Below are 26,296 nucleotides of genomic sequence, written 5' to 3' on the forward strand. Positions count from 1 at the left end.
GTCATTCTATTTTCATCTGTCTATTGTCTGTATCATTAATGGTTGTTGGTTTAGGAAATCTCACTTAATCGATTCATTAGTTTGGTAAACTAATTATTGACTTGTATTTAACATGTTTCAAGTCGGGGTAGTTAGGGCAAGATTCATGTTTTGCTTGAGGACAAGCAAAGCTTTAGTGTGAGGAGGTTTGATAAGCTATTATTTTACGTAGTTTTTATAGCATTTATTTGTTAGTTTTCAGTACTTATGCGTAAAATAAGAGCTTGTATAGTTAGGTTTTCATGTTTTGTAGTTTTTATGAATAAATATTAAATCTCATCATTTTTGGGGTATTTATGATTGAAACAAGGTCAAATAGTCAAAGCAAGAAGAATTCAGCAAACCAGAGCCAATCCCAAGCCCAACCGGTTTGAGTTGAATCGAACTGGTCAAGAATCAAAAGAAGGCAGATCAGCCGTCCTTCAGCCCTCCCATGACATCAGGCTGGCCAAGGGCCCGCTGAGACCTGGAGACACGCGAAATTGTGTTCGCATTGGAATAAGGCAACGAAATTCTGAAGTTATCACATCGGACCTTCCATAATCAGCAGAATATTGCATTCACACTCAAGAGAGTGATCTTTCTTGACTTTTACACAAAGAAGTGGGCTTTGGCAATAAGATAAAAGCTCATTAAGGGAAGAAGCTATGCTCTTGTGGAAACAGGACAAGTTAAAGATTGGTGCACCCAAGATGATTATGGAAGGACTTGATCATTACTCCACTTTCAAAGGAAAGAAGATATTCTCATCTTGATCATGATTCAAGATTCATATGGAAAGAAGACATCTTTGGCTTGAACTCCACTCCAAGTGACTCTATAAATAGACTCCATTTGTGTATAGAAAAGATATATCATAGAATACCAAAAAAATATAACTTAGTGTAGACTTAGGTTTAGCCATTGCAAATACTCTTTAGTATAGATTATTTCTATCTTCTATTTTATAATGTACTCAAGGTATAACTTATCCATTGTTGTAATACATATGACAATGGGTAACTAAACCTTTAGTTTGAGGGTTGATATGAACGTTTATTTATATAATTGATCGGCCTTGGATATTTTGGTGATTTATCGTGTTTGGGTTATTGAACTTAATGCTTGTATTAAATTGAAAAATTGATTCATGATACTGTTCGCCTGGAAATATTCCGGACTCGAATCTTTGAATTTATAATCGGGATCGGTTTGAGGTTTGATACTTTAACGAACCTATGCAGATATTCACAGGGCTTGTTTGGTTAAAGACACTTAACCACGTGATTTAAGAAGTAATAATCTGGGAGTTAAGAACTCAGGCGAGATTAATACCGAAAACTACTCCTAAATTAAAACAATCCGGAGATTGCAAGATAAAAAGCACTGGGCTTGGTTTTTGATTGATTGATTTGTTGATACAAAAATAATGAAGCTCTGAGCTACTTATAGCTCCTCACAATCGAGAATCCTAATTCAACTAAGACTAAAACTCTAATAGAGAATCACTCCTAATGAGCTACAAATTCCTATAAAACAGAAAAAAGCAATAATGAACAGGCTTTCCGTTGGGCTTTAATCCCTGATAAGCCCACATGAAGTTCTATCCGGTAATTATTTGGGCCGGTGTAAACAATGCCCCCAACAAGTCTGAAACGTTTATCTTTTGGGCTTGTTCTCCCTTCTCAGCACTTCCAAGTCCACCACTGAGGCCCAATTCATTCGAAAAAAATTTAAAGGGGTGCGCATCTATAAACCTTTCGGTACCCCTTTAAGCCACGTCATCTCCAGCTGTTCTCCATGATGCCACGTTTTGGCCCCACGATCTTTCGGCTCCCTCTGATTTTGTCTTTTAAGAAAAATTCCATTTCATTTCATCACTTACCTACTCTCTCTGCATTTATCAAGCTTTCTCTCTCCTCAGCAACCTCGAGCAATTCACCAAGTCTCTTCTGGTAAGTTTTCGCCCTAGCCTCTCTTGTCTTTGATTCACCTCTTTTAATCATTCGCCTAACTGAAATATCTCCATTCTCCTCAGTTATCATGGCTGCCCCCAACGATACCATCGCCTCTCAAGTGACCGACAAGATTACGGAGATCCGTGCTGCTGCTCCGAATACCGATTTTCAGGTAATAATAAAGACTAGTGACAATCAAGAATGCGTTGGTCCAATCGTTGTTTCGCCCAGCCATCTGTGCGACATTGCTACCCCATTTCACGAAGAAGTACCACCTCGTTTTTCACTTCCTCACCAATCGTCTGTCTGGGTAAACACCATGTTCCGGAACTGGCCGACTGAACACAAAGGGTACCAAGAATGGGTCACCAGACTAAAACCTCACTTCGGCCAACTGTGGAAGGATATCGGCATTTATGACATGATCAACCTCTGCAAGGCAAGTAGGCCGATAGCGAAGCACTACATTATGGGCGCTTCTCTCTTCTGGTCAACTGCCGTACATTGCTTCTGCTTCAAGTTCGGCATGATGACAATCACTTTACTGGACATGGCGGCCATCCTTAATATCCCAATCATCGGTGAACGTATATCGCCCAATCTAGATGCCGAACTGCCCCCATTCAAACTGACAAAGGCTCAACGAAGCTACGGCCCCTTCATTAAACTGTTCATGGGCGAAGACTATTACAAGCCCGAGGTTAAGGAACACATTGCCTTCCTCGCCTTCTTTATAGCCAAGTTCGTCCTCTGCACCTCCTCCTTCAGAGTGACTACAGATTGCTTCACCCTGGCCGCTGCTCTTGCTGAAGGGCGAAAATGCAACCTTGGGGAATTCATGCTTGCCCATCTGTACCGAAGCCTTAATGAAATCGCCCCTCATGGCGACAAGAGGACCTTTCAATGCCCAAGCGGGCCCCTGTGGGTGTTGCAATTGTGGCTGGCCTTATACTTCCCTGAACTATTTGAGGTCGGCCCTCAGATCAAGGCCAAACTTTGCGGCTACCAGTTAATCGCCGCCGTTACTCGCCTGCCTCATGTATTGGATGTATTGGAGGTTTTCACCAACTCTGTCAGAGCCTCGGAATTGTTTTGCCCAATTCTCAACCTGAAGTATCTCCCTTCATGGCTTTTCGTCGCCTGGGATTGTGAAGATACAGATGAGGCTAAAGCCGATCCGTGGCTAAAGCTAGGGGGGCAATATTGGGGCAGTTCTCTGAAGTCCCGAAACCTTATCGCCGGTTTAGAATATAGCCGCAGTAGCATCGAAGCTTATTGCCCCAACTATGTCGCCCGCTAATTCGGCTATTATCAAGGAATTCCCTGTCCTTTGTTGATCTCCGTCAACAATCGCGGGACCTATAAACCGTCAATCGAAGATTACCCTGACCTTCAATTTATTCTTCGCCTTAACCGGGCTTATCTTCCCCCCATTTCTGAAATTTCTCGCCCTTCTATTTCTCCTTCCTGTACCTCAGAGTACGAAAGCTGGTGGGCTTCAGTTATCGAGTCTTTCTTCGACCTCTCGCCCAAAGAAATACTAAGTCTTCATAATTTTCAATTACCTCCTTTATCTCGAAACCCTACTCATGCCGATCTGTTTCTTTTGCAGGCACCAAAACGCCCCCAATATGAAGGTAATCTCTTTCACCTCTATGAAATAGCTAAATTCGAACGTTTTTACAAGTTTAAATACGACCCCCTAGATCGCCCTGGCATGAACCTTAGGATGCAGCGCCATAGGCGAATGACTAGGCAGAAATATGACGAAAAAATGAAAAAGGTCTGGAAAGAACATTATGAAGTCAAATATTCCTACGAATTTTATCTTGCCCATATTCGCCCAAAATTTAAATATAAAAGTCCACCAGTACCTAAAGTTAACATGTCTACACCGAACCCCATAAAACTTCCAAAGAAAAGGGTAAAAAAATGAAAACCCGAAATAACAAGTGAAGGTGTGACCTATACCGGCATCAGATGCCCATCTGATGCTGAGGCGATAAATGAACTTGTCCGAACTGGTTATGATAGAATACCAGGTAAACAGGTCTTCTTATTTGAATTCCCCTAACGGTTTCGGCCATTATTCACATGCTAATTTTGTTTTGTCTTTCAGTTGGTGTGCCTCGATGGAACAAAGGGGACGTTTTTGACACTGATGGTGAAGGAGACGTCGAAGCAAAGAAGGCGAGACAAAAACGCCCGGCCAAGAAGCCGTCTAAGAAAGAGCCGAAAGCAAAAAAGGCGAAGAAGGACACGACGGGGTCACGTATGTTCGACCCTATTCCTAAGGAAGCCCCGTCCCAGCCTAGCGCCCATTCTTCTTCCAGGGGTGATACAGAGACGGCTGATGAGCAGACCGGGGATGAAGGTCGTTCAATTCAACGGTCTTTATCTCAAAAGGCCCCTTCAGAAGCAAATCCTTCTGAGACAACCCCTACAGTATCTCAGATGCTGGCCTTTTCGCCGCTGCCAACACTGCTATTGCCGCTGAGTTCATCTCTGGCCAATTTACCAGCACGCCTTGATGCCCACAAGACTAAGGTAACCCCTATCGATTATTTGTCGCCCTAATAGTAAATTCGCAGCTGATATTTTATTGTGGCCAAACTTGGCAGATTCCTGATGACGCACCTGCCGATCAAGACGATGTGGCAGCTAAGGCGGCGGCTTTTCTGGATTCCGATAGCGACGAAGACAATTCGCCCCTTCCAGAGAGTGAGATGCGCGAAGTGACCAGCGGTTCCACCGAGAACTGGGGCGATCATCTGGACGTCATTTCTGAGTTGAAGTCCCAAGGCACTACTCTTTTCAAATCGCCCAAGGATCTTGAGCGGCTTCAGAAGTCGGCAACTGCCTTGGCCGATGCTCCTCCAGAAATTCTCAGTGAGAAAGCTCGAGGTGCAATGGTCAAGCTTTCTGCGTCGCTCCCAGCTTTCCGGGCGATCTATGCTGAATCGACCAATATTCAGTCCAATTATGACGAGCTGATCGCCCAGGAGAATGTTGCTAAGGAGAAGCTGGAAGGGTTGAAGGTAAATGTGAAATCGGCTGTCTCAACTCTTAAGTCTCGCCGCGACAATGCCAAGGACCTAAGGGACAAAGTCGCCGCCTTGAAGCTGGAGCTGGAAACCGAAGAAAAAGCTATTGCTGAGCTTGAAGCGTCGATGGACAAAGATCTTCTTGAGGGTGTTGGTGTGAAGAAAAGCCGAAGCGAGCTGAAGCAGGGCCTTGCCAATCTGAAGCCTAAGGTGGCTGAAGCTCGTACCCAATTCAACACCCTCCGCGGCGAGCTGGGCGACATATTCAGCCATTTTTAAATTCTAAGTTCAGAACAATTTTATAATTTGTATTTTTATGTTGGTTCCGAATTTTAATACTATTTGATCGGCCTGGGGGCCGCATCTTGTTTTTGCTGCAATTTTAATGTTTATTCGGCCACAGAGCCGAAAGTTTTACCTTCTATTCGCATCTTGTCTGATTATTTTTATGCTATCGGCCCATAGTTAGTCCGATACGAAATAATGTTTATTTATTTTAAAAAATAATTACAAGGTGTTGAGAAAAACGGAGAACCCGTTGAAAAACTCAACTAGTGTGAAACGCCGAAATCCTAAATGGTACGATCAAATGATCGGCGTTTACCTATACTCGCCGCCCACTCCGCAAATTGTAACATTCCAGGATGCCTGGATATTTACAAACAGCACTACTCTTCGTCGGCTCCAAATAACCGACGGTCCACGCCCTCCCAACAGCTAGGAACGTATTTTTTCAGGAACTGACCGTTGATCGCTCTGTCGTGCTCTTCCCCATCAATATCTGCCAACAAGTATGCTCCGCCTGTTAACTTGTTGACCACAATAAAGGGGCCTTCCCAGTTCGAGCTCCATTTACCAAGCCGAGTGTCTTTATGGCCGATAGGCAAGACTGCTTTCCATACTATATCGCCCACCGAAAAAGTTTTTCGTTTTACTCGTTTGTTGTAAGCTCTTTCGACCCTTCTTTTCTGAGCTTCTAAGTGATCTAACGCCGTCAAACGTTCGTCGTCAAGGTCAAGAGAACCTATCACCATCTTGTCAAAGTAATCTTCTTTGGACAATTCGCTCTGGTATCTGCGGCGAGTAGACGTGACGGTCAGCTCCATTGGAAACATCGCATCGTAGCCATAAACCAGTCTGAAAGGCGAAGTCCCGGTAGCCGACTTCTGACTGGTCCTATTCGCCCACACAGCTTCTGATAAAAACACATGCCATTGTCTTGGGTTTTCTTCAATCATCTTTTGAACTATGAGCTTGATAGCTTTGTTCGTGGCTTCGGCTTGTCCGTTGGCCTGGGCGTAGTACGGCGTTGAATGCAACATTTTTATCCCCATTTGGGAGGCCCACCAACTGATGTCGCTTCCTGTAAACATCGTCCCTTGATCTGTGGTTATGGACTCGGGCAGGCCGTGTCGGTGGACGATGTATTCTTTTAAGAACTTGATCACCGCTTCTTGTGTTGGCGACTTCAAAGGTTTAGCTTCGACCCACTTGGTGAAGTAGCAAGTGGCGATAATCACAAAAGTATGACCATCAGACGAGCCGGGGTATACTTTCCCTATCAGGTCGACCGCCCATCCTCTTAATGGCCATGGCTTGATGATGGAGTGCAGGTCTTCGGCCGGGACGTGTTGTATTGGGCCGAATTTTTGACAAGCTTCGCAACCTTTGGCATATCTTATGCAGTCTTGTTCCATTTTCGGCCAATAAAAGCCGTATTTATGGATAAGCCACCTCATTCTGGGGCCCGCCTGGTGGGCGCCTGCTATACCTTCGTGTACCTCGGCCATAGCAAGCATTGCCTCTTGTGGACCGATGCATCTGAAGAGTAGCCCTTCAAAGCCCTTCTTATATAATTCGCCGGCTAAGACCACGTAATTAAGGGCTAAAGTCCTCAATCTCCTATTCGTGGCGTCTGGTTTTTCGAACCACTTCAGGAGCTCGTCCCTCCAATCTTGGGTGACGTCCAGCTGGTAAACCGAGAATTGTCTTTCGTCGATTGTGATGCCCCCGGTGTGGAGGTTCGGTGTTTCCCTCTCTATAGCGTCGAACTCTCGGTTTACCTTGTAACCACTACCGTGCTGAGCTAGGTCGTTTGCAACGCCGTTATCGGCCCTCTCTGTGTATTCTATCCTCGTATCCTGAAAGCCTTCGATCAGGTGTTTCGCCTTGTTGCAATACCTCACCAACAGCTCGGACTCACATTTGAATTCTCCTGTCACTTGTTTAATGACTAGCAAAGAATCTCCTTTTACACTGATCGCCCTCGCCCCTAGCTCGGCTAAAATCTCAAAACCGAATATGAGGGCCTCATATTCTGCCTGGTTGTTGGTGCATTCGAACTGGAGTCTGAATGATAACTGGTAGGATGCCCCCAAGGGCGTGACGATGTGTACTCCCGCGCCTGCCCCCTGGCTTGTCCTGGATCCGTCGAACCACATCTCCCACACGGCGATTTCGAAGAACGTGACTGCTTCTTCCTTGAGGGTAATACCAGGGTGGTCGGCCAAGAAGTCTGCCAACACTTGTCCTTTTACTGCTCTTTGGGGGACATACACTAATGTGAATTCGGACATTGCAATCGCCCATTTCCCAATCCGATTCCTTAAGTATGGTTTTGATAAGATATACTTAATGATATCGGTCTGGGACAAAACATATACTACGACCGACAACATATAGTATCGCAGCTTACAGCACGTGAAGTACAGACATAGACACATTTTTTCTATGTCGGTATAACGAATCTCTGTGTCCGTTAGTCCTCGGCTCAAATAGTAGACTGCTCTCTCGATCCCATCGTCCTCTTGGGCGAGCATACATCCTAGGGATTCGTGTGCAGCCGATAGGTATAGCAACAACGGCTTATTCGGCTTTGGAGGGGTCATAACCGGAGGTTTTGCCAAGTAATCTTTCAAATCGTCGAACACCCTCTGTTGCTCGTCCGTCCATATCCACTCATCGGTCTCTTTTCCCCTTAGCAAAACACTCCAGCTGCAAAGTCGGCCTGCTGTGTTTGCTATGAATCTTCTTAAAAAATTGATTTGACCGATGAGCCTCTGGAGCTGCTTCTTGGTTTTGGGTGGTTCAGCATTGATAATCGCCTTGGCTTTGTTCTTGTCTATTTCTACTCCCCGCTGGTGAACCAAGAAACCCAAGAAGTTTCCAGCCGAAACGCCGAACGCGCATTTCAGAGGGTTCATTTTTAACCCATTACATCGTATACGCTCGAAACCTTGCCGGAGGTCGGCCAGATGAACTTCGCTGGTATTTGACTTGATCACGACATCGTCGATGTAGACCTCAAGGCAGTCAAGGCCTCTGAACATTTTGTTCATAGCCCTCTGGTATGTTGCCCCCGCGTTTTTTAAGCCGAAAGGCATCACTACCCATTCGTACGATCCGATCGGCCCGGGGCATCTAAAAGCCGTTTTGGAGATGTCCTCCTTGCTGATTGGAACTTGGTTGTATCCGGAGTGGGCATCGAGGAAACTGAGTATCGTGTGTCCTGCTGCCCTGTCTATCAGCATATCGGCCACAGGCATCGGGTACTCGTCCTTAGGTGTAGCCAGGTTGAGGTTCCAAAAATCTACGCATACTCGTAGCTTCCCGTTTTTCTTCATCACTGGCACGATGTTAGAGAGCCATTCGGTGTATTGGGCTTCCCGAATAAACTTGGCATCTTCCAGCCGCTTAATCTCATCCTGTATGAGAGTATCCACTTCCGTGGACATTCGCTGGGGAGGTTGCCGAAATGGCCGAAACCCACTCTTTAATGGAAGCTTATGTTCGGCGATATCAGGATCAAGGCCCGGCATTTCCTCGTACGACCAGGAAAAACAGTCGCGGAACTCGATGAGTAGGGCGATCAGTTGTTCTCTGAATCCCTCGTCCAGTCCTGCGTTGATATATATAGGCTTAGGCGATTCCTCTGTCCCCAGATTGATCTCGAGGAGGTCGTCCTGTACTTGGGCGGGATCGTCTTCTAACTTCCCGGTTGCCAATCGTATGTCTCCGATCCGCAGCGATCCTGTTGGGTCCTGATCCTGGTCCTCATAGATGCATTCGGCCGATGTAATATCATACAGCGAGGTTAGCTGTCTAATTTTCTCCCTCAATTCTTTATGTCGTGCTATCATTTTGAATCTTTGAGGATGGTGGATCGGCCTTTGCCCACGAGGGTCACTGATACCGGCCGATCCGAGTTAACAAGCAAGCAAGGAACGCTCGTCTCTCCTTTCGAACTAAGGGATTGTATGTTGCGCACCTCTTCATCGTATAAACGTGCTTCGAGTACGTTATGGTCATCGCCGAAGGGGTTGGGATCACCCTGCACAACTTCGGCCTCGCCGTCATCTCGCCATATGAAGAGCATTTGATGCATAGTCGACGGTATACACATGTTGGAGTATATCCAATCGCGGCCGAGCAAAATATTGTAGTTGCTCCGGGCATTGACTACGAAGAACCCTTCTTCGGTTTCTACTCGCCCTACCTTAATTCTGAGGGTAATGTACCCCTCGGCCGGCGTTTTGCCCCCTGCGAAGTCAGTCATGTAAACATCGATCGGGTCAAGCTGATCCCGCGTTATGCCCAGTTTTTTGAGCATTTTCGCCGGTAGTATGTTGACGCCAGCCCCGTTATCGATGAGGACTCTGTTAATCGACACCCCGTTCAAATCGGCCTTGATGTACAGTGGCCGAATGTGCCTAGTCATCCTTGTTGGAGGTTTGCTAAGGGATACTACCGCGGTATCATCGGCGCTATCTCCTTCCGGTATGATTACATCGCCTTCCAACGTTGCCTTCTGCCCCGGTTTACTTCTGTATGAGTTGGGGAGCGTGACCACTTTTACTCCGTATTCGTCCCTTACCACCGGGACCCAGGCTTTCAACACGCCCTTCTTGTGCGAGACGACGACCTCGCGGTCTTTAGGCAATCTTGCTTTAAGCTGACCACCGTGGTGCGATACGAGTACGTCCTTGTAGGACGATCGGCCGCTAGAATCTTCGTCGTCTTTGTGAACTGCCGTAACGGACACATCGGCCGCTTGTTTTTCGCTCTTTGGCACCCACACCTTCCTTACCTTGGCATTTCGCCTATCAGGTGATTTGGCATCCGCATCGGCCTGGTTCCTTGCCCCCAGCCTCTCGGCTATTGGCCTATTTCCGTGCTGCTCTCTGGGAGCCGATTCTGTCCCGTGATTCGCCCGCGACTCTTGTCGCAGCCTTTGCATTCGCCTCTTCTGGGTTTTCGTCATACGAGGGGTCTCCTCCGTTGGCCGAAATATCCTCTTGAATACATTAGTGGCAGGCCTCCGCTGTGGCTCATGCCTCTGCCACTGTTCTGTGGGCGATCTTGGTTTAAAGGTCTTGGGATGCTTCCTCGTGTTTTCGCCTCCTTTGACCTTAAAACACGTACTGCATGAGGGGCAAGTCATATCTGTAGTGGGCGAGCTGTATCGCTTCCTCTTCTGTTGCTGAGTTCGCCCTTTTTCTCCTCGCCACTTTGATCCGTCGGTCTCTACTCTAGGCTTGGGCCTTCTAGGGCTCCACTTGCTTTGTATCTGCCCTTGCTCTAGGTAGCTATCAAAGTGAGGCCGAACGGTGTTAATGGACACGCATTTTACATCGGCCTCTTTCTTCGTTGGGAAGAGAAGTTTTCCTTCGTTAATTGCCTTCTGGATCACGTTTCTGAAATTTACGCAATTGTTCGTACTGTGCCTCCAGGAATTGTGGTACTTGCAATAATCTTTACCGACCAGCTCCTCCGACTGTGGAATTGTATGACCTTCGCTTAAGGCGATCTGTCCATCCTTCAATAAGGCATCGAATATGTCGTCGGCTTTAGTCAGGTCGAACGAATACTCCTTTTGTACCACCGCAGTTTTATTTCTCTTAACAAAGCCAGGCTTTCGCAAGGCCGAACATTCCAGGGGTTTCGTTCCCAAAAATTCGGCCATGTTGACTTCATCTTCGGAACCACTATCCTCGCTATCGGACACCACGGCCACGTCAAGCTGGTCTTTGTAATAGGTCCCTTTAGATGCGCCTCTCCTCTGTTCTTTCTCCTGGAGGAGTCTTTCGTAGCTCGTCACCCTGTTCGTTAGCTCGAACAAGTCACGAAACCTGTGGCCCTCGAAGTGCTCCCTCATGGCGAAGCTCATCCCTCTTACCACCATAGGTACGCAATCGGCCTCTGACATTTTGGTGGAGCACCTAGTCCTGAGATTTCTAAATCGGCCGATATACTTCTCTGCTGATTCGCTTGGTAGCTGCGAGATTCGGGCGAGGTCGGCCAGGGTGACATCAGGTGGTGCCCTGAAAAACTCTTCATGGAAGAGGATTTCGAGGTCCTTCCATGTGTCAACCGAATTGGGCGACAACCTAGAGTACCACGTAAACGCCATTTTTGTCAAAAAGCTGGCGAAAAGCCGGAGCTTCCAGAAATCGTGAGCGGCTGCTTCGCCGCATTGGGCTGAAAAACGGGCGACATGTTCAACCGTAGATTGGCCCTTCTCTTCGCCTGAAAACAGACTAAACTCCGGCACTTTATACCCTCTTGGGAAAGGATATAACTTGTCGATCCAGTCCGGATATGGTTTCATGTACGATGGGCGAGGCATGGGTCGCAGGTCCACCCCGAGCCTTTCTAGCATGTCCACGAGTTGCCCTTGATTGTATATATTTGGATCGCCTCCCTCGGAGTACGATCGTTCGCCTGTGTTGGGCTCATGGGTGCTGGCCCCAGTAGCTCCCCCTTGTGGTCTAGCTTCGCCTTGTGGGTTGGACGAGCTTGCCCCCGGGTGATCGGCCCTTCCTGAGAACTCGGCCTCGTTCCTCGTTAAGAGCTTAACGGAACCATATGTATACCCCATCTTGCTGGGTTGTTGTTCGGCCGAACCACCTGGTTGACCAACACGGCTCGGTGTTTGGCTCTGTTCGGCCCTCCTGTATCCCTGATCGGCCGTGGATTGCCCAGAAAATAATCGCCCTAGGTTTTCCATTGCCTTGTTGAGGCCGTCTAAGTTCCCTTGGATCTGCCTTTGGACCGACGTTTGGTCGGCCATGATGTTCCTCATTACTTTGGACATCTGATGCATAGCACCGTCGAACATCTGTTTGTTCTCCTGCGCTATCTCGCCCCTCATGGCCGAGAAATCGGCCTGTGATAAAGAAGGGCGAGAGGGAGGAAGCTGGCGTGAGTAGTCTATCATGTCATCGGTCGCGTCGTCGACCTTGTCCTTAGGTAGGTTTCCCTCGGTATCCGTTGTATTCGGCACCTTGCTTGATTGGTTCACCTGTTTGTCCTTGGCCATGGTTTCTGATCTATCCGAATCTGATTCGTCTACTATGTCACCTTCCTTCCGTTGTTGTCGGCGTATGAACCGAGCGTGCCTGGAATCGTCCTTAAAGTCCGTTTTTGTGCTAACCATAAACTGGTCCCTAGTGGAGTCGCCAAAAGATGTTCGCCTGGAAATATTCCGGACTCGAATCTTTGAATTTATAATCGGGATCGGTTTGAGGTTTGATACTTTAACGAACCTATGCAGATATTCACAGGGCTTGTTTGGTTAAAGACACTTAACCACGTGATTTAAGAAGTAATAATCTGGGAGTTAAGAACTCAGGCGAGATTAATACCGAAAACTACTCCTAAATTAAAATAATCCGGAGATTGCAAGATAAAAAGCACTGGGCTTGGTTTTTGATTGATTGATTTGTTGATACAAAAATAATGAAGCTCTGAGCTACTTATAGCTCCTCACAATCGAGAATCCTAATTCAACTAAGACTAAAACTCTAATAGAGAATCACTCCTAATGAGCTACAAATTCCTATAAAACAGAAAAAAGCAATAATAAACAGGCTTTCCGTTGGGCTTTAATCCCTGATAAGCCCACATGAAGTTCTATCCGGTAATTATTTGGGCCGGTGTAAACAGATACATGTTTAGTTAACTAATTGAGAAATTGTTAATAAAATAGATCTAAATAATCGGAAACTTAACGGACAACGCCACGAGAGTGGGTTGGAATTTAAATAATCTTGAGTTTGCTTCATAATCACAATTTAGTTGGTTAATTGGTTTTTTAATAACACGAGAGTGAGTTAATTATCAATTAATTAATAGGTGTTGAAATTTGGTGTTGATTAATATTCTTCATGCTTGAATGTTTTTGATCAATTCATTCATTGCCCTATGTTTTAATTATTGACTTGACAGAGCTTAGTTAAAATAGATCAGTTAATCAACAACTTATGAATTAATAACACGAGAGTGAGTTAATGAATACGTGTTCTTAAGAGTTTTCTTAATAAATATAATTTAATCATTTGATTAGGTTCATTATAACATGAGAGTGAGTAATTTGCCTATAATTTGGTTATTTGTTTATTTTTATCCGTGGTAACTCAAGAGAGAGCTATGGATGCTTTAGACTAGCCTGAAATATTATTTTGGCAATACAACTGAGTTGTGATTATTTCGGTCTTTGAGCCTCGAGAGAGCGGGATTCGATATTTTAGAATAGCTCGATTCTAGATAATCACCAAGATATTCATTGTTCATGATTTTATATTCTTATTCAGAATTATAAACCCTTGAACCTTTACTCTTATTATTTACAAAAATCATCATTTAAATCATTATTAATTTTTATTACTTAATTTATTGTTACTTGGTTACTTTTAATTATTTTGATCATAAAAATCTCAAACCATTTTTCGTAGCTAACCGGTCAAAAGAATTCTCAAAATTGGTGATTAAATCCATTGTCTCTGTGGGATCGATATCCGTACATCCGGATTATATTACTTTTGCGATACCGTCACTTTCGATTAGCAGTCAACAGGTATCGTATGATTTGGTAGATTGTCAGTATGGAATTGAAGGAATATTATTAGGTTGCGTGCGAGAATTTAGTTGTGCTAAGTGCGGTATATAGTTATATGTAGATTAGAAAACTTTCGTGGAAAATTTACTATTTTGATTAGTGGATTGTTAGATTAAGGGATTTGGTTATGCTCCATTTATGTTTTTACACTGGAAATTTTAAAAGTAAGTTGTTTATTCAAATGTTTCGGTATATTGATATAAAAGTGTTTTTGTAAACAAAGAGATATGCATTACTAAGTTTTACGTCCGGGGGAAAGAAAGGAATTTTGTCATATATGATTTAAAAAGAATAATTAACTTTTCGGTTGAACGATTCTTCAAATCGTGTTTTTGTTTGAGAGTATGACTTAAGAGCGACTTAAATTTTGGTTATTTTGAAACTTCAATGTGTATTTTGAATACGGAGGATTTTTTCACGGTTTGATTATTTACGAGAGAAGGATAAATTATTTAGCAAGTTTGATTTACAGATCAAATAAGTTTTATCAGTTGAACGGTTTCATAATTTGCAAACTTATCTAAAGGTAAGGGGAATCTGCGAATTTAAAAATGCAAATATTATGAAAATTTTCAGGGGTTTACAAAACTGATGGTTTTCCAGCGGTAAAGGTACTTCGATTTTGATATATAAAAAGAAGGTGTAAAATGTTAAGTCTTTTAAAAGAGAGGTGAAAAATTTTGAATATAAAATGTTCTGCGTATTTGAAAATTTTATACTTCCATAGGTTGGTTTTGAGCATAACTAAAAATCTGGTCGGGTAAATTTGTTGTAGTGATTACTTGTTGTATACGAGGTTATAGTCAATCGATGGAATAATTTTGAGAATTTAGATTTGATTTGGGTTTATGAACTAGTTGATTTGAAAAAAATCTGATGATTGTATTTTGTGAGTTTCGACAACAAAGTTGGTTGGTCGATATTGTAGATTGAGGGTTTAATTGTTGAGAGTTTTGATATCGTTTTGTTCGAATATTAATATCATTTTGTATGGAATAAAGTTAAGTTTGTGAGACATAGTTAGGATGTAAGTTGATTATTAGATACTTAGATTATTACGACCTATTTTTGAATGATTGGAGGAATAACTAGGATTGAGATTTTGTTGCTAATCTGGAGATTCTGTTATCGTGAGTTAAGTTTACGTATTCTTTTGAATTATGATAGGAGTTTTGTGTTTATGATTCACGAAGTTAATGGTATTATCGAAATTAGTGTAAATTGTTGGACCAAATGATTCAAATAGTGGTTATTTTTTCTTGCCAAAATATTATTTTGTTATGGTGGAGTATTGCCATCGATTGCTTTGGGTGTCGAGTTTGTTATAAGTGGATAAGTGAGTAGGTGTTGTAGAACGCAAGATTTTATCAGCTTGTGTTTTCAATACCCTGTATGAAACGATAGAGTTTGGAATTGTAAGAACTATAGTTGATCTTAGGGTTTGTTTTTGCGTTTTGATAATGTGGAGTTAGTAATCATATTTATTTAAGTTAGTTTTGGAAGCCAACTTGTTAAAGAGTATTTGTGGCTCTCAATTGGATAATTGTAGATTATTCACATTATGTTGATCGATTGATCGTTGGGACACTAAGTTGTTAGAATAAAAAATATGAGCATAAGTGTGTTGTGACTGTTGAAATTGCGAGTCAGTTTTATATTTAAAAATTTGACGTCGAGTTTTTCATAGGTTGGGGAGAATGTAATACCCATATGTTTTCGGCGTGTTTCGTCTTGTGTTGACCTTCTCGAGTGGAAATTTTGTTTTGAGTTATCATTTCAAGAGATTTGAGGCTTTGTTCTAGATTATCTTAAGCTTTTCAGTCAAATTTTTTGTAGGAGTGTTTGTTTTCCTCGTTTGATTTCAACTAGATATGGCGATATCGTGTATGTCAAGTGAAAGTTAGTGTTGATACTTTTTATGACCATCTGAAATTGTTTAGTGTATGAGTTGTGGTATTGAGTTTTGTTCGAGGAACAACCTGTTGATTTTTGCTTATGCAAGTGCTTAAGTCGTTAAGCACAAAATTCCTATATTGTGGCTTGTGGTGCCATTGTTAGAATGTTTGTTATTTTGGATTTTATTCAACACTCTGGGTGCGTGTTGTTAATTGTTGACTATTTAAGTAATGTTGTGTTTCGTTGCTTTTCAAACTTAATGTTGTTTTATCAAGTGATTTTTCATATTTTAAACATTGGTTTATATTGGGGTTTCTTGGTTCGGGTTTGACTTGGGTCGCCCGACACGTGATTTAAGCTTGGAAGTCTTGGTTGACTCGGCTAAGTACCATTTTGTTTACTTTTAAGTTGTTTACCAAATGTTTTGAAAAGGTTTCCGGATTATATTTTGAAATGGAATTCGATAGGGCTTAACTGCTGTATGGTTTTGGTTTTATTGGTTACTTGGTTGAGGAATGTTCATAAGAGACGGAGTTCGTTACGCAGAATTATTATTATTGCTGTCCTTGATTAACTTTGGTATCTGTTTCATGAGTTTTACGTTGGATATGTGCATTTTGTATGTAATTTTATGTTGTGTATTATGTTAGTCGTTTTTGCGTTCTAAATTCGAGGACAAATTTTTAATAAGTTAGGGAGAATGTAATATCCCGTATTTTTTTATTTTTTTTAAATTAAATTTTAAATTTTGCATTCCGTCAAACTTTAAGATTAATATTATTAAATTAAATATATTAACATGTATATTATTATTACTCAAAAAAAAACCGTAAGATGTCAAGCCCATGCAATTTCTTTTACATGAAAGCCCATGCATTTTTAACATAAAAGGCCATGCAGACTTTTAATAAGAAAGGCCCATGTAATCCATTAAATGGAATTATGCAGCAAATGTATTATGCAATAGCGAAGCTTCAGTTTCCTTTATATATGTACATATCTAATTCTTATTTCAAACACTTTTTTTTCTTTCGTTCTGAACAAAACCCTAGCTGCTATATCTTATAAACTTCTCTGAGACTGCATAACCTTCATCGTTTCATTCAATCGTTTCAATCCGGTAAGATTAACATCACTTTTTATGCTATTCCGTTCGTTGCATCGTTCAATAATTCATATTCGTTGTTATGCTAGTTTAGTTCTGAGACTTTTTCGACGATTCAACTGTACTCATCGATCTCTTTAATCCTAACGTGTTGAAATCGATTATGGTATGTAAAGATTCCTCCATTTGTCGCCGTTTCGATTTCGCCGTGTTCATGCCTTTTTGCTGCGTTTTTCTTTTGTTTATTCCTTGCTGCCATGATCTTGTATATGTAACCTGTCATGGGTTAAGTAATTGCTTGAGTTATGATTGTTCCATCTTGTTGTCGCCGTCGTCGATTCGACCGCGAGCTGAAATTCTTGTTATTGCCGTATACTTATTCCTTGCTTATAATGGATATTGTTCATGCCTTTGTTTCCTAAGTTGCTTAGGGTAGTTATTGTTTATAATTACTACCATTGTTGTTAGGTTTGCCGAGATTATTATGTTGTTTGTTAAAGAAATCTTGAAATTGGTCTTATAAATGCATTAGAATAGAATGTGATATGCTTTGAGGAAGATGATGACTTTGGTGGTAATTTTAGGTTCAATTCTATTGGACATTCTTTTGGGCTTTTCATGATTAATGATATTGGGCTAAGCTTTAGTTAATGAAGGTTATGATTCTTGATTTTCCTATTGGTTGATTCTTAAAGAATATTAATTTAGAATTAAATTGTTTTTATAATTAAAATCGGGAAAATGATAAATATTATATTTTTAATCAATAATTTATAATTATTCGGATAATTATTATATTTTGGAATTATTGACTAGACGTGTCAATTTGACATTTTACATTTTAAACGTTTTTCTTAATTTATTTTAAGTAAATTGTTAGTAACTATTGGTTACTTGGTTTTTAAGTTATTGAGTTCCTTTTAAATATTGATTTATTATTTTATCAAATTGTTAATTTGGGAATTATAAACTATGGTTTATAAAATTGATAAAATATTTTGGGTCGTATTAGACTTGGATCACCAGACATGTGAGGTAGCTTGGTAGTTATCGGTAACTCAGCTAACCCACTATTTGAAATTTAAATTAATTTATTATTTAAAGGATTTTAAATAATATATTTCTGAAATGGATTTTAAAGCGAGAATTCAATAGACTTGTATTATTTGGGCATTATATTTTATTTGGATATTGTGGTTGTTCTGGAATGTTTTACCGTGGTCGTTTATGCTTGTCCTGTGTGGTGTCTAGTACTCTCTAGAGTTAGGGTCTGTTTTTAATAATTATTTTATACCTTTTCTAAACCTGTCGACTGTTCGTACTTCAGAGGCGAACCAGAGTTAGGTTGCTTGTTCGGATTTTCACGTGGAATAGCAAACGGTGGGTTTATATCTCTATTTACCTCTTTATTAAGCAAATGTTATATTTTGTATATATATATATATATATATATATATATATATATATATATATATATATATATATATATATATATGTATATATGTATAAATAGCTTTCGAACTGTTTTCGGAATTGTGGATTTGATTTGGAACGTGCTATTCGATGGGCATCATCGGGACTGCGTGCGCAGCGGTAATGATTATTATGGTATCGAGGTGGGTTTGAGATGCGTCTCACCTTAGTGAAGGTACTGTGTGGAAGATACATTTCCTGGGCTCACTATTTTATTAAGTGGTAGTCGGGGATCGGTTATTGAGATACGTCTCACCGACACAACAAAGGATTTAGAATTGTGGTTTAGGGTTTCATTGAAAATCCATAATGAACAAATATTTTATTAAACATTTTAAAGGTTTTTCAACTTAATAAATAAAAATGGTTATATAAACTCTACTCAGTAAATCTGACCCCGTTGTTTTCCCAAATTTTCCAGGTTTATGATTTGAGCATTGGTCGATCTCTGTTTCTTCATTCTAAGAGGTTCTTTATTTTATTTAAGAATAAAAGAGTTGAACTATTTTAAACTCTTAGACCGGAGTAGTAGTATCGGATTATATATGTCTTAGTCTTATACTTATATTTTAGACTATTATTTGTTGGTATGGTCCAACTATTATTTTATCAGCTTTGGCATGATTACAGTAATCTTGGTATTATATAATATTTGCCATGTTATTGGAGTTTAATTTGAGATTAAGTATACTTTGAATATATGTTGCTCACATGTACTGGTAGACTAGGTTGGAGTCTCGGTTGTCCCTGAGCATGTGGTTTTATGCAGGTACATCATTTTATTTGTTTAATTTGGTCATCTGCAAGGCTTGCTACGGGTTTTGGTACAACCATACCCATACCCTAGCGCCGGTCACGATTCATGAAAATGGGTCGTGACAGAAACGTTTGGATTTGTTTCGTAACGTTTGTAAACGTTTGGCTTAAATCGCTAAAAATGAGAAACGTTTAGATTTTTTTCGTAACGTTTGTAAACGTTTGGCTTAAAGCGCTAAAAATGTGAAACATTTGGATTTGTTTCGCAACATTTGTAAACATTTCGATTAAATCGCTAAAAAGATGAAACATTTGGTTTTGTTTCGTAACGTTTGTAAACGTTTGACTTGAATCGCTAATAAGGTGAAACATTTGGATTTGTTTCGTAACGTTTGTAACCGTTTGCTTAAATTGCTAAAAAGGAGAAACGTTTGGATTTATTCTGTAACGTTTATAAATGCTTAACTTATATTTCTAAAAAGGTGAAATATTTGGATTTGTTTCGTAACGTTTTAAACGTTTGGATTGGTTTTGTAACGTTTTTAATGTTTGGTTTAATCACTAAAAAGGTAAAACGTTTGGATTTGTTTCGTAACGTTTGTAAACGTTTGGATTGGTTGCGTAACGTATTAAACGTTTGGTTTTGTTTCGTAACGTTTGTAAACGTTGGCTTTAATTGCTAAAAGGTTAAACGTTTGGATTGGTCTCGTAACGTTTTAAACGTTTGGATTGCTCTCGTAACGATTGTAAATGTTTGGCTTAAATCGCTAAAAAGGTGAAACGTTAGGATTTGTCTCGTAACGTTTTAAACGTTTGGATTTATTTCGTAAAGTTTGCAACATTTGGCTTCAATCGCTAAAAAGGTGAAATGTTTGGATTTATTTCGTAACGTTTGTAAATGTTTGGCTTAAATAGATAAAAAGGTTAAACGTTTGGTTTTATTTCTTAACGTTCGTAAACATTTGGCTTAAATCACTAAAAAGGCAAAACGTTTGCATTTGTTTCGTAACGTTTGTCTTAAATCGCTAAAAATGCGAAACATTTTTATTTGTTTCGTAACGTTTGTAAACATTTGGCTTAAATAGAAAAAAATATGAAACGTTTGTCTTCAATCCCTAAAAAGGTGATACATTTGTATTTATTTCGTAACGTTTTAAACGTTTGGGTTGGTTTCGTAATGTTTAAAACAATTGGCTTAAATCGTTAAAAAGGTTAAACGTTTGGTTTTATTTCATAACGTTTGTAAACATTTGGATTAAATCGCTAAAAAGGTGAAACGTTTGGATTTTTTTGTAATGTTTTAAACGTTTGTATTTGTTTTGTAACGTTTGTAAACGTTTGGCTTAAATCGCTAAAAATGGGAAACGTTTCGTTTTGTTTCGTAACGTTTGTAAACGTTTGACTTAAATTGCTAAAAGGTGAAATGTTTGGTTTTGTTTTGTATCGTTTGTAAACGTTTGGCGTAAAGCGCTAAAAATGTGAAATGTTTGGATTTGTTTCGTAATGTTTTAAATGTTTGGATTTGTTTCGTAACGTTTGTACACGTTTGGCCAAATTGCTAAAAATGGGAAACGTTTGGATATGTTTCGTAACTTTTATAAACGTCTGGCTTAAATAGATAAAAAGGTGAGACGTTTGGTTTTATTTCGTAACGTTGGTAACTGTTTGGCTTAAATCGTTAAAAAGGTAAAACGTTTGGATTTGTTTCGTATTGTTTCAAACGTTTGGATTGATTTCGTAACGTTTTAAACATTTGGCTTAAATCACCAAAAAGGTGAAACTTTTGGATTTATTTCGTAACGTTTAAAACGTTTGGTCTAAATCGCTAAAAAGGGGAAACGTTTGGATTGGTTTTGTAACGTTTGTAAACGTTTGGCTTAAATCGCTAAAAATGTGAAACGTTTGGATTCGTTTCATAGCGTTTGTAAAGGTTTGGCTTAAATCGCTAAAAATGTGAAACGTTTGGATTTGTTTCATATGGTTTGTAAACGTTTGGCTTCAATCGCTAAAAAGGTGAAACATTTGTATTTGTTTCGTAACACTTTAAACGTTTAGGTCGGTTTCGTAATGTTTTAAACGTTTGGCTTAAATCGCTGAAAAGGTGAAACGTTTGGATTTTTTTCGTAACATTTTAAACATTTGGATTTGTTTCGTAACATTTGTAAATGTTTGGCTTAAATCGCTAAAAATGTGAAACGTTTGGATTTTTTTTATAACGTTTTAAACATGTGGATTGGTTTCGCAATGTTTTAAACATTTAGCTTAAATCGCTATAAAGGTGAATCTTTTGGATTTGTTTCTTAACATTTTAAACGTTTGGCTTAAATCGCTAAAAAGGGTAAACGTTTGGATTTGTTTCGTATTGTTTGTAAACGTTTGGCTTAAATCGCAAAAAATGCGAAACGTTTGGATTTTTTTTGTAACGTTTGTAAACGTTTGGCTTAAATCGCTAAAAAGGTGAAATGTTTGGATTTGTTTGGTAACATTTTAAACGTTTGGATTTTTTTCGTAACGTTTGTAAACGTTTGGCTTAAATCGCTAAAAATGCGAAACATTTGGATTTGCATCGTAAAGTTTATAAACGTTTGGCTTAAATCGCTAAAAAGGTGAAACGTTTGGTTTTGTTTCGTAACGTTTGTAAACATTTGGCTTAAATCGCTAAAAGGGTGAAACGTTTAGATTTGTTTCGTAATGTTTTAAATGTTTGGATTGGTTTCGTAATGTTATAAACATTTGGCTTAAATCGGTAAAAAGGTGAAACATCTGGATTTGTTTCATAACGTTTAGAACATTTGGATTGGTTTCGTAACGTTTTAAACGTTTGACTTAAATTGCTAAAAAGGTGAAACATTTGGATTGATTTTTTAACGTTTGGCTTAAATCGCTAAGAATGGGAAACGTTTGGATTTGTTTAGTAACGTTTGTAAACCTTTGGCTTCAATCGCTAAAAAGGTGAAACATTTGTATTTGTTTCGTAATGTTTTAAATGTTTGGATTTGTTTCGTAGCGTTTGTACACGTTTGGCCAAATTGCTAAAAATGGGAAACGTTTGGATATGTTTCGTAACTTTTATAAACGTCTGGCTTAAATAGATAAAAAGGTGAGACGTTTGGTTTTATTTCGTAACGTTGGTAACTGTTTGGCTTAAATCGTTAAAAAGGTAAAACGTTTGGATTTGTTTCGTATTGTTTCAAACGTTTGGATTGATTTCGTAACGTTTTAAACATTTGGCTTAAATCACCAAAAAGGTGAAACTTTTGGATTTATTTCGTAACGTTTAAAACGTTTGGTCTAAATCGCTAAAAAGGGGAAACGTTTGGATTGGTTTTGTAACGTTTGTAAACGTTTGGCTTAAATCGCTAAAAATGTGAAACGTTTGGATTCGTTTCATAGCGTTTGTAAAGGTTTGGCTTAAATCGCTAAAAATGTGAAACGTTTGGATTTGTTTCATATGGTTTGTAAACGTTTGGCTTCAATCGCTAAAAAGGTGAAACATTTGTATTTGTTTCGTAACACTTTAAACGTTTAGGTCGGTTTCGTAATGTTTTAAACGTTTGGCTTAAATCGCTGAAAAGGTGAAACGTTTGGATTTTTTTCGTAACATTTTAAACATTTGGATTTGTTTCGTAACATTTGTAAATGTTTGGCTTAAATCGCTAAAAATGTGAAACGTTTGGATTTTTTTTATAACGTTTTAAACATGTGGATTGGTTTCGCAATGTTTTAAACATTTAGCTTAAATCGCTATAAAGGTGAATCTTTTGGATTTGTTTCTTAACATTTTAAACGTTTGGCTTAAATCGCTAAAAAGGGTAAACGTTTGGATTTGTTTCGTATTGTTTGTAAACGTTTGGCTTAAATCGCAAAAAATGCGAAACGTTTGGATTTTTTTTGTAACGTTTGTAAACGTTTGGCTTAAATCGCTAAAAAGGTGAAATGTTTGGATTTGTTTGGTAACATTTTAAACGTTTGGATTTTTTTCGTAACGTTTGTAAACGTTTGGCTTAAATCGCTAAAAATGCGAAACATTTGGATTTGCATCGTAAAGTTTATAAACGTTTGGCTTAAATCGCTAAAAAGGTGAAACGTTTGGTTTTGTTTCGTAACGTTTGTAAACATTTGGCTTAAATCGCTAAAAGGGTGAAACGTTTAGATTTGTTTCGTAATGTTTTAAATGTTTGGATTGGTTTCGTAATGTTATAAACATTTGGCTTAAATCGGTAAAAAGGTGAAACATCTGGATTTGTTTCATAACGTTTAGAACATTTGGATTGGTTTCGTAACGTTTTAAACGTTTGACTTAAATTGCTAAAAAGGTGAAACATTTGGATTGATTTTTTAACGTTTGGCTTAAATCGCTAAGAATGGGAAACGTTTGGATTTGTTTAGTAACGTTTGTAAACCTTTCGCTTCAATCGCTAAAAAGGTGAAACATTTGTATTTGTTTCGTAATGTTTTAAATGTTTGGATTTGTTTCGTAACGTTTGTACACGTTTGGCCAAATTGCTAAAAATGGGAAACGTTTGGATATGTTTCGTAACTTTTATAAACGTCTGGCTTAAATAGATAAAAAGGTGAGACGTTTGGTTTTATTTCGTAACGTTGGTAACTGTTTGGCTTAAATCGTTAAAAAGGTAAAACGTTTGGATTTGTTTCGTATTGTTTCAAACGTTTGGATTGATTTCGTAACGTTTTAAACATTTGGCTTAAATCACCAAAAAGGTGAAACTTTTGGATTTATTTCGTAACGTTTAAAACGTTTGGTCTAAATCGCTAAAAAGGGGAAACGTTTGGATTGGTTTTGTAACGTTTGTAAACGTTTGGCTTAAATCGCTAAAAATGTGAAACGTTTGGATTCGTTTCATAGCGTTTGTAAAGGTTTGGCTTAAATCGCTAAAAATGTGAAACGTTTGGATTTGTTTCATATGGTTTGTAAACGTTTGGCTTCAATCGCTAAAAAGGTGAAACATTTGTATTTGTTTCGTAACACTTTAAACGTTTAGGTCGGTTTCGTAATGTTTTAAACGTTTGGCTTAAATCGCTGAAAAGGTGAAACGTTTGGATTTTTTTCGTAACATTTTAAACATTTGGATTTGTTTCGTAACATTTGTAAATGTTTGGCTTAAATCGCTAAAAATGTGAAACGTTTGGATTTTTTTTATAACGTTTTAAACATGTGGATTGGTTTCGCAATGTTTTAAACATTTAGCTTAAATCGCTATAAAGGTGAATCTTTTGGATTTGTTTCTTAACATTTTAAACGTTTGGCTTAAATCGCTAAAAAGGGTAAACGTTTGGATTTGTTTCGTATTGTTTGTAAACGTTTGGCTTAAATCGCAAAAAATGCGAAACGTTTGGATTTTTTTTGTAACGTTTGTAAACGTTTGGCTTAAATCGCTAAAAAGGTGAAATGTTTGGATTTGTTTGGTAACATTTTAAACGTTTGGATTTTTTTCGTAACGTTTGTAAACGTTTGGCTTAAATCGCTAAAAATGCGAAACATTTGGATTTGCATCGTAAAGTTTATAAACGTTTGGCTTAAATCGCTAAAAAGGTGAAACGTTTGGTTTTGTTTCGTAACGTTTGTAAACATTTGGCTTAAATCGCTAAAAGGGTGAAACGTTTAGATTTGTTTCGTAATGTTTTAAATGTTTGGATTGGTTTCGTAATGTTATAAACATTTGGCTTAAATCGGTAAAAAGGTGAAACATCTGGATTTGTTTCATAACGTTTAGAACATTTGGATTGGTTTCGTAACGTTTTAAACGTTTGACTTAAATTGCTAAAAAGGTGAAACATTTGGATTGATTTTTTAACGTTTGGCTTAAATCGCTAAGAATGGGAAACGTTTGGATTTGTTTAGTAACGTTTGTAAACCTTTGGCTTCAATCGCTAAAAAGGTGAAACATTTGTATTTGTTTCGTAATGTTTTAAAGGGTAATTGATTCTAGGAGTCACTGTACTTTTCAAGAATTGCAAAATGGTGACCGAACTTCAAAACGTAACAAATTGGTTACTAAACTTTCAAATATGTGATTTTGGAAGGTTTTTTAGTGTTTTACGGTCAAATTATACATACATAGTAATAAAATTTTGATTATTTATAACAAATAATATCTTATATTTCATATATACACACAATCAACAAAAAATCGACTTGAAATAATTTTCTTCGGTAACCAAAAATCCTTCTATCTTAACATAACCAAATAGTATAGTAACTAAAATGTTACGTTTTGAAGTTCGGTCACCATTTTGCAACTTTTTAAAAGTACAGTGACCTCCAAAATCAATTACCCTGTTTTAAACGTTTGGGTTGTTTTGGTAATGTTTTAACGATTTGCTTAAATCGCTAAAAAGGTGTAACGTTTGCGTTTGTTTCGTAACGTTTGTAAACGTTTGGCTTAAATCGCTAAAAAGGTGAAACGTTTGGAGTTTTTCGTAACGTTTTAAACGTTTGGATTTGTTTCGTAACATTTATAAATGTTTGGCTTAAATCGCTAAAAATGGGAAACATTTGGATTTGTTTCACAACGTTTGTAAACGTTTGACTTAAATGGCTAAAAAGGGGAAACATTTGGTTTTGTTTCGTAATGTTTGTAAACGTTTGGCTTAAATCACTAAAAAGGTGAAACGTTTAGATTTGTTTCGTAACATTTTAAACGTTTGGATTTATTTCATAAAGTTTGTAAATGTTTGGCTTAAATCGCTAAAATTGTGAAACCTTTGGATTTGTTTCATAACGTTTTAAATGTTTGGATTGGTTTTGTAATGTTTTAAACTTCTGGCTTAAATTGCTATAAAGGTGAACCTTTTGGATTTCTTTCATAACGTTTTAAACGTTTGGATTGGTTTCGTAACGTTTTAAGCGTTTGTCTTAAATCGCTAAAAAGGGGAAACATTTGGAATTGTTTCGTAACGTTTGTAAATGTTTGGCTTAACTCACTAAAACGGCGGAACGTTTGGATTTGTTTTGTCACGTTTGGTGAAAATCGCTAAAAAGGTGAAATGTTTGGATTGTTTCGTAATGTTTTAAACGTTTGGATTACTTTCGTAACATTTGTAAACATTTGGCTTAAATCGCAAAAAAATTTAAACGTTTGGATTTGTTTCGTAACGTTTATAAACGTTTGGCTTAAATCGCTAAAAA

At 38.8% G+C, this 26,296-nt stretch overlaps 1 protein-coding gene across 1 annotated transcript; it reads right to left on the reverse strand.

Moving 5' to 3' along the window:
* Window positions 1-5,688: 5,688 nt before the first annotated feature.
* LOC126687692 (uncharacterized) lies at window positions 5,689-9,159 on the reverse strand. Its single transcript, XM_050382249.1, has 3 exons — window positions 8,231-9,159; window positions 7,417-8,014; window positions 5,689-7,341 (listed from the first exon to the last, which is right to left on the reverse strand). Exons 1-3 carry the CDS (start codon window positions 9,157-9,159, stop codon window positions 5,689-5,691), a joined length of 3,180 nt encoding a protein of 1,059 aa, XP_050238206.1.
* Between the last annotated feature and the right edge of the window lie 17,137 nt (window positions 9,160-26,296).

The sequence above is a fragment of the Mercurialis annua genome, linkage group LG6 (genome assembly GCF_937616625.2).
Source record: "Mercurialis annua linkage group LG6, ddMerAnnu1.2, whole genome shotgun sequence".
In the NCBI taxonomy this organism is placed as follows: Eukaryota; Viridiplantae; Streptophyta; class Magnoliopsida; order Malpighiales; family Euphorbiaceae; genus Mercurialis; species Mercurialis annua.

What these genes read in the sequence shown, in the direction of transcription:
- LOC126687692 (XM_050382249.1), bottom strand. Translation starts at nt 9,159, where the DNA reads ATGATAGCACGACATAAAGAATTGAGGGAGAAAATTAGACAGCTAACC. An exon ending in GAGCGTATACGATGTAATGG is followed by an intron (nt 8,015 to 8,230) that starts GTTAAAAATGAA and finishes CCGACTTTGCAG; the next exon opens with CTGGAGTGTTTTGCTAAGGG. An exon ending in GCCAGGGGGCAGGCGCGGGA is followed by an intron (nt 7,342 to 7,416) that starts GTACACATCGTC and finishes ACCAACAACCAG; the next exon opens with GCAGAATATGAGGCCCTCAT.